Here is a 12,975-nt window from a genome sequence, read left to right as displayed (position 1 = left end):
TCTTTTTTTCACTCTTACGTAGAGTTTATCTATACATGTATATTATATAAATGTACGATGTAGCTCAACCGTGGCCGTGGCGAGAACACCGTTTCGTCGACAAAATCACTTCACGTGAATGTGGGTCGACCCAAAAACACAGGGTCGTTATCAAAACGCTTATAGAATTATTTTATTCCTCGCCTGCACCGACCTCGATATCGCGTATTTTCACGTGTATATTATGTGTACTAAAATAAACCATATATATGGCGTTGCAATCGTGTTATGTAAATATATCTATGTAAATATAATAAAACGTAGTCACTATAACAGTATAGGTGTAATGCAGTTAAAATATTTATCGCATATCATTAACCGGTGCAGTAATCTACCGCAAATGTATTAATATACCAATACATAATATAGTAAGATTCATTCACTATATAAGCGCACATAATAAAATTATATTATTATGGTACCCTTTATGATGAGATCCGCGCATGTTGCAATTCTCTCTCTCTCGGGATATTCACGTGCGTCGTCGTCGCATTGAAAGTAAAAAGAAATATATTGATATAGATATAATATTTAAGTATAATATGTATAAATAAAATGTCAAAATGTAAAAAGAAATCCCTTTCGTTCGATACGTGCATATATCATATACATAATATATTTTATAATATATGTATATAAAACCGGACCGGACGATAACGTTTCGGCGTGGCGTATAATATATTATAATAAACGCGCGCGTGAACTCTGAGAGTGAAAATCCAATTGTCCCCGCCACCGTCCTCCAGTTCCCAGTATCATATCGAGGGCACCACCATCGTCTGCACCACCGCGACCAGCAGCAAAAGTATACTCCTCTCCTGAATTCCCCCCTCCACTAACGTCATTCGATATACACACATACACATACATACACTCACACTCACACAAAACCCAACCGACTCTACTCTGTTACCCCGAGGGGCCGCCCTTTCTCGCACACAACCGGCAGCTACCGCCTCCCTACTCGTCGTCCTCGCACCCGGTGCAGAAACGCGTCCAGCCTATTGAACCACGCAGAAAATCCAAATACACCGTGGCGAGGGCGGGACTGGAACGCCGCCGCCGTCGCTGGAGCGCCTCTCTGTGACCCCGAAACGTTTTGCCCGGGCATCGGCGACGACGATGACTATACGATGATACGACGTAGTATAATATACTATAGTATAAAACCCCCTACCGACCCTTTTTCGAATGGGGGTAATATTCGTACACAGACACGACCGTTATCATCCTACTACCCTACATACGCACACGACCGCTCAACATCTTCTCCCCAAACTCGAAGACCACTCACCAGAACGCGTACAGCGATACAGCACACCGCGATTAAGAACATACCGTGTAATTTGGACGCGGGATTTCTATTTTCACGGTAGATCGACCATTTCGTGTGCATAGATTATGCCCAGGATCGTTGTAAAAATTCGGATATTCTGGGGGGGGGGGGGGGGGAGAAGTAAAATACCGTTATTCTATACAATACAGTGAAACCTCTAAATATACCAAACACTGTCGCTAAAAATGTCGTTTCAAAGGCGTCTGTAAAGAGAGGTTTCACCTAAAATAAATTAAAAAAAAAAAAAAAAAAATGTTCAACGAGAAAGAGATACGCGTACCCGGGTAAAACCCCGACAAACACCACGGGCCGCCGTCGCCCCGTCGAGGGGCCGTATAGCTGACGCCACCGGCATAAGGGGCGGGCGAGACAGTGAGCAGCGAGTGAGCGAGCGAGCGCGCCGGTCCGGTATTAGAGGTCAGTATTGATCCCGGCGGCGCGCGGCCCGTTTGACTGCACACACAAAAGCGACCCGCGCGCGCGCCACCGCCGCCGCCGTCGCACGGTTGTCGGTTTTCTTGCGCGCGCGCGGCGACGGGACGGCGCGCGATGGCTGGCGGTGGGCGGGCGGCCGGAGGCTTATATACATGCAAGTTCCGGGGACAAGCAGCCGATCCGCGACAGTCGCTCGTTACCCATCGACGGTGTCGCGCGCAGAATACACCGTGTGTGCGTGCGTGTGTGTGTGTGTGTGTGCGTGTGTGTGTGTGCGCGTGTGTGTGTAATGCGTGTGTGTACGAGTGTGTGACCGTCCGCGGCCGCTCGACGCTGGATTCGATAGTATAATATCGTAACGACATTGGCAGTTTTTATTTTTTTTTTTTAATATACACACACACACACACTAAGTGACTTTGGGACACGCGTAATACCTACAACAATAATAATATTGTTATTAAACATTCGTGATATGTATTACGCATAAGCGATGCCTTTATAATATACGTACGCACACGGTTAGGTGCACTCGCGAACTCAATAACTTACACGTCTACTGCGGAGTGTTGACCGCGCGAGAACACCACCACGATACAGCGTCATCGCGTATATAGTAGGTGTAAGACGACGATTAAATCTGCAGCGGAAGAAGTCTTCGTCTCGAATCGCGAGTCGCTGTCGCCGGATCGGTTGAGCATTCCAACGATCGGTCACTATACCTCGGCACAGGACTCGTTGACACGCACGGCCCGCGTCCAGTCGCGCGGCCGTCCAACGCACGCGTCCCGTCGCGTCAGTCCACAGATCCCGTCGCGGCAACACCCGCATCGCCGCCAACACCGGAACTACCGACTGGCCATGGCCACAAGGTAACAGCGCGAGCACGCCGGCTGGATACCACTCGTGTGGTACGCGACGACGAGACGTCGACCACGCCGTGGTATTTGATGTTTCCGGATCGGACGGCCCCGGCTAGGTACAATGCTTCCGGAAAGGCAGTGCTGTGCGCAGCTATGCCCGGTACAGGCGACGACGATGCCGCCGAAGACCGAGTGTCTGCAGGACCGCAAGTGGTGGTGCTTCCTGCTGTCCAGCGTGTTCACGTTTCTCGCTGGACTGCTCATCGTGCTCCTGTGGCGGTTTTTCGCGTTCCTGTTCACGCGCAAGCAGCCTGCCGAGCTCGCGGCGCCCGGTTGTCCGAACAGCGAGCCCAAGAAAGAGCCAAAACGGCAGGGCAAACAAGAGTTCGAGGGCACATTCATGACAGAGGCCAAAGACTGGGCGGGCGAACTGATATCCGGACAAACCACTACCGGGCGGATATTGGTGAGCATTATATATTTGAATATGTTAAAGTATAATTATTATGATTATTGTCATAAAATATTTATCATTATTACAATAATAATATTATATTGTTACCAGTATATAGTTGCACATTTGCAACCTATATCACAAAATCGTTATGTATAATATATATATATATATGTTATGTTGAAGAGTAACCATCTACTAATAATAGTATGCTTTATGATTGATAAACATATTGTTATTGTGATAGTGTAGAAAGAGTTTTCGCAGTGGTTGGAGCCAGAAGTTGATCGATTCGGTTAACTAAACGTATTCTGTAGAAAAACCACGTGCCTCGAAAACTTTTAAACGCTGATCGCGTGTTGATCACACATATATTGTAGGAATGGAAATCGTTATCACTATTATTGTAATATATTTTAATATTACCATAATTCTATTGCGTTTATTATTTGAATAATATTATTGATATTACCTATCGGCTGAACTCTCCTCAATCGTCGAATATTGCACTTTACATGGGAAAATAATATATTATTTTATCGGTAAACACACCAATATGTCAATATTGTGTTACTGAGCTTGCGTGTAAAAATTCTGTGGGCATTAATATAGTCACACTGGGTTATCAAAATTTCGAGTGATACATTAAACAACAATATTTCTTATTGAAATGTATATATTACTAAATTGTAAGTTCAAAGAGACTATAATGAAAAACCTGTAAAAGCGTATAAAGTAACGTTCTTTATATCTCTGCTGACGTCGTCATAATAGTCTATGCTTCAAATTTTGGAAATAATTATTGGCCGACAGCTAGTGGTGGACTATTTCGATGGAACATTGAAACTTTTTCGGCAGACCACTGATGTTAGTTGGTTCTTAGATACAATAATTAATAACTAGATACATTTTTGTTTTATGATTATAGAGAAAAATAGATTAAATAACATTGATGTCAAAGAAGTTATTGGCCATGTTAAAAATTAAAATGATTTGTTAAATAAAAAAACTATGTAAATATTATAATTGTAAACACAAAATATGAGTTATTTGATAACTAATTTTGGACCAATATGTTTTTAAAAACTTCAAAATAAGCATACATTTATATTTTTACCCTAAATTATACTCTATTTAGTGATTAAACATTTAAACATATCCAGGATGAAACAAATGTTCGAATAATTTCACGAGTTTTCATAGTTTACTAGTGTTGACGATTCGTACACGCGTACCTTTCAATCTAAAAATATTTTAGTCAATTGTACTCGAATAAATAAATATTGTTAACAGCCCGTTGACAAAAAATGAAGTACGCTTAAAGAAGTTACAAGTCTATATTTTATAGCCTTTTATTATCTTTTTTATTAAGCTACTTCTAAGTTTGCAAACCATTTTTTAACGATTATGACCTACATGATTCCATCAACCGACATCGTGTTTGGATATGAAATAACAATAAACTTGGAAAAAATGTCGTATTTTATTCAAATAACACGCGGTGTCGGTTTGTACCACGCAAAAATAATTTTGACAAACAATGTATATGTTTGTGTGTGTGGGTGATTGATGAAATTATGTATTACTACATAATATTTAGGGTGTTCAATACGTTTGAAACGGTCATTAGACTAATTGGAACTGATAATCGATAATACGAGTATGATAAAATTAATAAGGTTATTAAATATATTTTTACATTTTAAATGTACAACAGTTTTATCCGCTATTGCTCCATGTAGATATTAAAATATGTATACAGTTATTAAGAGTTTTCAAACTTATTAAATACCTTGTATGATAAAGCGATGTATGATATAAGGTTCGAAAAATTATAATATCTATTAATATATTATTATATCATGCAGATATGTTTTTAATGAAAGAACTAAATCACTACAGAAAGATAAAACTTTATATTGTCGCATGCAGATATCTCGGGTAACGTTTTTGAAGTAATTCTATATCATTTTCCAAGATTATTTTTCATTGTTTTATTATTTTTTTTTTTTCAACAAAATGCGTAGAAGCTCAAAAGTTTCAGTTTCAAGAATGAGAGTAAAATTTTCGAGTTATTATTATAACTTAATGTTACTCGAATGCACATGATGATTGCTAAAGATTAAATGTAGTGTTTGCGTTTTTAGACTATCAGAACTTTTAATTGTATTTATCTTTAAAAAGTACATACAAAATATAAATAATAATATTATTCTAACCTTTTAAAATACAGATAGCTGATTTTGTATTATATGGTGTTTTGTTAATCAAAACGCTATTCGATTAAGTTTGATAATTAATACTTATACGTAATAATATAAAAGTGTGATTTATAAACGAATAATCCAGTAACATAAATTATAAATTTAAGTTTTAGAACTTTAATAAAACTTTATTAATTATACCTAAAGTAGTCAATCTAAGTTGAGTAAACAAATTTGTGATTTTTAATCTTTTTAATTTTTTAAGAATACAAATCTGATTTTAGACTTCTTATTTGGTATATTATTTCAAAATATTTGGGTACAAAAAACTGCAGGTGTATTATATAATATGGATATTACATAAGTTTGTTTAGTAGGAATTAGTACATGACAATTTATTTTGTTAGCTTTTTTATTGCAAAAGTTTACAGATAACGAATATTAAACTCCAAGCTATAAAATTCCTAGTTTAAAACTATTTATAAATATTTTAAACAATGTAGCGTTCGTAAAATCAATGTATAAATTGTAGGTATATTATAGTTCTCTACAAATGTTTAAATTATTTATAAAAGTTAATTAAATGATGAAAGATTAGCGATGTTAATTATTTAATATTCAAAAAATATCTATTTTTTTATGTTATAAACAGTATACAGAGACAATTCAGAGATCATAATATATGTAATGATTTGTAAAAGTTTCTTTTTTCAATGAACTGTTTTTAAAGGTATTAGAGATAAAACCTAAACAAAATACACAATAATAGTTGCAAATTATAATAGTCTTACACTTATACAAAATATATGTATAGTCTTTATTTATTTTATTTACCTTCTTCATATGAATACACAATGATATGATATAATAAATATTATGTATTTGTAAGACAATAGAGGTTTTGATAAATTAGTCAATAGCTCGAATGCTTGATGGATAATAAAATTTTTTTTTTTCAATGATATTGATATCATGTCTCATGTATATTTTTCACAACTGTCTATTTGAATTTATGAGTTGTCGATGAATGGAGTATTGTATTTTACCGCTCAATAAAAATAAAAGGTATGACAAAAAAGAAAAGGATAGGTATATAATTTTCCGAACGGCAGACACTATCGATCAACCATTTTTAATTAAATGCATTAAAAACCAACTATTTTTATTCTATTACGTTTATTCGCACTATAGAGGCAGAATATAATTTAGTCATTCAGCGGAATGATAATGGACAATTAATAACACTACTCCAGTTTTAATGTTTTATATAAAACGTTCAATTAATTAACTGTTTGTTACTATAATACAAGTTTTACACGGTAATATTTATGTACCTACCTGTATTGTGTATACATATACCTAAGTACACAGACACACAGTCGTTTAATTTCAAGTTGTATCCGATACATTTCAACGAGTTAAACGCGCGTAACTATTATGTTTGTGAAAATCGTGTACTTGCGCGATTATTCAAACTTCATTCTCATTGAACTACCCACGTACTTTATGACTGGAAATAAATCAAGATCTATTATTATACACGACTATTATCGCGTAATAACAGACACATTAACACAATACCTACGGACTCGGCAAGATACCATAAAACATGTCTGTAGACCATAATTATTGAGATTTATAACGCACAAATACTAATACATATCATTTTGTATCGTATTTTTTTTTTTTAGTATTATTTTTTAATATAGTAAAATATCGTAATAATTGTAATCTTTGTTTATTTAAAATCATTATTTTAGGTATAAGTTGCTATTTAATTAGTACTTTATCAACAATGCGATATCGTCCTGTATAACGTAATAGTCAATATTGTTCACGTTTGTTATTCGAATGCTTTAATTAAATAATAAAGTATAATAAAATAAACAATATAATATTATGAACAAAAACTTTTATAGTTTAAAATATTATAAAAAATGATTTAAAAGCTTACAATCGAAGAAAATCTTAGTATGTGCTGGATTAAAAACAATAATTATAAAGTTCTCGGCGCATATCCAAAATTCAAGGTGCTTAGACATTTTTCATGCTCTGATTTTATTTTTAGATTTGTCTCTTTTAATTTTAAATATATACATTATACATTAATATATATATAATATAATATAATATAATATGTTAAGCAAAGTATTTTAATTGAAAATGTTGCTTATTTTCAATGGTTTTTAATTCCGTTATAAGTTATAATTTTTGTAATACTTCGTTTAAATATCAAATAGTTTGTGAAATATTTTAAAATATTCATTTTATACTTGAACTTAGTGAAGTTAAAGTTTTCTACAAGGTATAATTTTCAAAATGTATTGAACGGTTTTATACAACTATTATCAACTTGACTTAAAAAAAAATATTACAAATACTTCCTATATTTATAAGAAGAATACTTAATATAACAAAATATTAATTCACTTTACAATATAATACTCACCGACAAAAGAGTTAATTTGTTTTCTGTTTTGTAAAACGTTTAAGTCATTTTAGCTATACTTGCCAGAATATAAAATAGTTCAATTATAAATACTATACTAATTAATCTTCATTATCAACAAATATGATTCAAAAATCCATAGTAAAATAATATTAAAAATATCCTCAAAAATACCAACGTGCCTACATTATATAATAATAATATAATATATATGGCGAAATATATATATATATTTAGGTTATTTAATAATTAGTGAAAAATATAATTGTTTATAATAATTATCCATATTTTATATAGGTAATATTGTTTGATTTTGATATGTTACAAAAATATAGTTTATTTTATTAACTTTTAGTAATTAATACAAAATCACACAATAGTTTTCAAATTTAAATCGTGCTTTTAAATATTTTATTTTTTTTATTTTCAATTTATTTCATAGACGTTATTAAGAACCTTTTGGTTTAAAATGTTTTCATATTATGATGGTAAATGAATATGTGTGAAAATTTAATATTTGATTATTTGCATATTTCACATTATACTATTTGGATACATATAGGTATAAACGTTTCATTACATTCGACCTCTTCTTGAAACAATACAATATTGAATAACTATTAACAGATGATTAATTGATTTGGGGCATGTAAATAAAGTTGTCATGAACGGTCGATTGAATATTGAATATTTATTTTTGTTGTCTGAATACCAAAATAACAACCTACAATCGTAACTTGGCAACTACGAAACATGTATCATGCACAGAATGATAAAACTCTATTTGTTTTTTATTTTTAGTACAGAAAAAAATAATTATTATTAATTTTTAAATCATAATTAAAAATGTATTACAAACATGAACTTTTTTTTTAAATACAGTTATCATTGACCGAAAAAAAATATATATACATATATACATATAAACTAGGTCAAATAAGTAATAATTGATGTAGATTTTTATTTAAATTTTTTTTTTTTTTTTTTTTTAATACTAATTGCGTGATAGTGTAAAAAATAGTTTTTGACATTATATAATAAACTTGTCTCTAATAGATTTGATCACGATGAAACACGATAGTTTGAAAATAATATCATAATGTACATATTATATATATATAATCCTAAATAGGTATCTAGGTATTTATCGTCATACATTTTATCTGGCATTTAAAATCAAGGTTTCTATTGTAAACAGCCATATTATGGCTTTATATCATTGTTTTTGGGAGAAATGCAAGTTATCTTTTGTTATCAGAAAAATCAATGTAAAAAATGTATGTCCCAGTTTAAGAAAACTATGAAAAGTGTGACAATGACATGGTATAACTGATGCGTAATCATAAAAACAACGGGATCAACCACAACAGATGATCTCTTGAAAATTCGAAACGGACGCAGTTCATATTCGTTAAATCGTTTGTTTGACAGCCATTATTATTTATTATAGTGAAAAGTCTCACATACATTTACATGTAACTCGTACAGGTATACATTGTTCACTTCTTCACAAGCAAACGGTTTGATGATATCAAACCCCAAAGCGATGTCATCATTTAGAGTATTTTTAAAAGACACTTAAGTGGTGTATGTTTGACCTCTGGTTTATTCTATAGTATTATACGGCAAAGCGCATTCAACTTTCACGCAATATTAATTATAGCATTTTTTTAACTTTATCATCAAATTGTGATAGTTGTTTGTGGTTTTTTTATTTACTTGCAGTCCACATATGCATCTTGATACCAGATAATGTGTTTAAATCATTAGTAAGATCTCATTGATTAATTGAAATTTAGGTTTTCTGAAATCAAATGTTATTAAATTAAAATTGAGTTACTAAAATCAAAGTTCAATCTATATCTCGATCCATCACATGAAGATATAAAATCAAAAAATTGAATATTATTATTACGCATTGTATTATGTTTATTGGTTTATGAATATTACTAAATTGTTTGAAATCATAAAAATATCATTGATCAGTTCGTATATAATATAATAATTAACTTTCTACATACAGTAAATTCTTGGTTACAAAATATATTGAATAATTCAATGTTATTTCGCTCGTTTTATTCAATATACAGTAAACTAAAATTAACATCCATTTATTTTTATTTTTTTAAAAGATTTTATCAACACAGATAAAAAATAAAATTTTATCTCATTTTTTTATTAAAGTACACATTATGTTTTATGTAAAGAATCTTGTACAAGTTTTTATATAAACATAATAAACTCAAAACAATTTCTTGATTATATATTAAATACTTCTTAAGTAACTGAAGATCATCTATTTCTTTACAATAAGACTATTGTAATAGGTAGGTACGCGTAACATGGTGATTCCAATTCGAAAATAATACATCACATATTTGTGAGAATAATTTTTAAATTCACTAATTTAAGTTACTTCGTATCATTTTTTGTGTGACTATTTAGAATATTGAAACTATCATTTATATGTTATTTTTAAACTAAATATGATGTATAATATAATTATACATTTTAAAACGTCGAGTATAAAATATAGTAATTTTTAAAATCATTTTTATTCGGAAGATAATAAAAATAAATAACAAATTGTTAGAAAAATTATGTACATATAATGATATTGATAATCAATACTCAATGATGCGTTATATTTTGTTTGGGTATTTAAACGTGGAAATGAGTGGTTCGCCTTTGATAACCTGTTTAAGAAAAGATAATATTTCTGAACTGTTTTCGGGAACATTATTATTTTCATGTAGTAAATATTTAAAATCTATAACAAAGATTGTAAATGTTTTTAATTCAAATTATTTAGTGAATTAATAGTTAATAATAATAATAAAAAAAAAAACCCATTGAAAAATTTAAATTTAATAAAAATAGAGAACAATGCAGTAATAATTTATTATACAATACTTACCATAGACGAAGCTCAATATATTATGTTTGTATAAATGTAGTGAAACTGCTATTTCGAGGGAAGTGTCGGAAATGAATAATAATACAGGAGTACATAGAGTGAAATACACACACACACACACACACACACACACATATATTTTATAGAACAAAGAAAAAATATATTTTATTTATACTCGACAATAGATGAAAGCATCATCTGTATTTTCATACAAAAATTCGAAATCGATGAAACATGTCATTGAGAGATATAAATGCAATGAGTATGTGTGATAGATTTGATGGACAAATGTGCGTTATCATTTGACGATGATGAGTCTTCTTACCAGTCGTCTGTCTTACCAACATATGGGGCGAGGGGCAGAAATTAAAAATACAAATCGAACGACGTCAATCGACCGTGAATGGAGAAAATGAGTAAAGAATAAGAAGGAAGAGAAGGATTAGGGAGTTAGTAAGAACACGTCTAAAGGAAGTTACACGCACTCGAAAGCTGTCATGTTTAAGTACCGCATTTGGTTTTACATAATCCGCACACACAGTGACATACATATACATATTCACAGATGCGCGGGCTCGCGTGTGCGCATTCAGAATGTAGGTTACACTCGTTCCAGTAGCGAGGGGTAGTTTAGTGGGTGGGGCGGGGCACCACCCCCGCGCGCTCAAATCGATCGATCGGTTTTTTAGCGGCCTCTGCCGAGTCGTAAGCGCCCGTTGTACGTTTATTTTTTTCTCCTAGTTTGCAAATCGTCACACACTATAGTATGCATTATATCTGCAGCTGTATATATGACTATTCGTACACGTGTGTGTGCTTGAATCAAAATACGAATTCCATGGGGTGCCGGACGAACAAACAACGACATTATATATAATAATATATATAGTAAAATATGATAATAGAGATAGACGTACTGCCACGAAACATCGTCGTGACCCTTTTATGGCGTAAAACGCGTATATACCTATGTTGTTTTTTTTTATACCCCACAAAAGAAAACGACAATAAGGTCGTATCCGTTCACTCACTGCCCTTTGTATATCGGACTTATCGATTAAACGTCTTTTTGGGCGGTTTTTATTTTGCCTCATCCGAGAAACTCCTTCCCGCATACTATCCACTTTGTAGTTACTAGGATTTTAAAGCCCCCCAGGTACAGGTAGACCGGAGGTTTAAATTTGTTTCAGCTCTATAATATACAATAGCTGTACATAATAACCCCATTTAAAAAAAATTTTTCGATGTTATTTTTACTTTATATTCAAGTTTTATATTATAATATTATAATATTATATAAATTGTTTGTTTTTAGTATTATAATTAAATGTTATTATCGTGATTATAAACAATGACAAATTGATCAGAAAAGGAACTGGTGACCTATTATAATATATATTTATATAAAAATAATTTACAACTAAAAGATTAATTGAACCATAATTATTAATTATACGTAAGATATAATTAAACCTTAAAGATGAAATTCACCATAAATCTATAGGTATACAACGCCGTGGATGTTTCGTATAAATAATAAATATAGCAATTTTCAGTCATCCATTTTCATGAATTTTATTGGTGATAAAAACAAAATTTAATAGTACAATCGTCTCCTTTCTAGATGTTTTTTGTTTGAGAAGGATAATATTGTTTCGGCCCCGAGCATCGTAATTTTGTAAAAGTAACTAAAGACTGTTCGACCGGAAAACAAATAACCGTTGGTTCACCGCACACGCATTTACACTGACAATACGTTTATAAAACACATAAAACAAAATCACCGACTGACACGGAATGTCCATTATATTTTAATTTTTAATATACAAATAGGAAGCTTTAAAATTATAATATACTTATAAGCATACCATACTGGTTGAATTTTAAGGAGTGATGTGTTGGAGGAGGACGGGTCACGAAATGCCAAAAATGTTTTTATTTGAGCAGGTTGGAATCCATTTTAATCAAAATAATCTTTTATTTTTATTGAATTCAAAACTTTTTCAAACAAAAAAAAAAATTAAATAAATAAATAAGGAAAATTAGGTGGTGTAATTTCTCAAAGTTTTTACACATTCTGTATTAATAAGATGGTTATTTGTATTTATTTTCCCAAACCTCACAACCTTGCTTAACAGTGAATTTGATTTTGTCCAAATAATCGATATTTTTTATTCGATATGATAATTAGAAACAATTGATAAATTATTAAAACATTAGGTATTTTTATTTGCGCAACAATTATTGACGGTGTTTTAATTTTTATGCAATATTTAAA

The 12,975-nt window shown here is 31.7% G+C and overlaps 1 protein-coding gene across 6 annotated transcripts in view; it reads left to right on the top strand.

Annotated features, from left to right (window-relative positions):
* The first annotated feature begins 1,961 nt into the window (after nt 1-1,961).
* The window catches only part of LOC112604124 (calcium-activated potassium channel slowpoke), a 74,912-nt gene continuing 63,898 nt past the window's right edge, over nt 1,962-12,975 (top strand). For 4 of the 6 annotated variants that reach the window (XM_025353013.1, XM_025353012.1, XM_025353010.1 and 1 more), the window contains exon 1: nt 1,962-3,139. In XM_025353013.1, coding sequence (XP_025208798.1) covers nt 2,795-3,139 — 345 coding nt within the window. In that variant the 5' untranslated portion in view covers nt 1,962-2,794. The remainder of the gene's footprint in view (nt 3,140-12,975) is intronic. The other 2 variants (XM_025353014.1, XM_025353015.1) reach the window with 2 other exon arrangements.

Source organism: Melanaphis sacchari, unplaced genomic scaffold (assembly GCF_002803265.2).
Source record: "Melanaphis sacchari strain LSU unplaced genomic scaffold, SCAv2.0 Contig11_pilon_pilon, whole genome shotgun sequence".
Taxonomy (NCBI): Eukaryota; Metazoa; Arthropoda; class Insecta; order Hemiptera; family Aphididae; genus Melanaphis; species Melanaphis sacchari.
The sequence above is the reverse complement of the archived record's forward strand: the minus strand, read 5'-3'. Positions and strand labels throughout refer to the sequence as shown.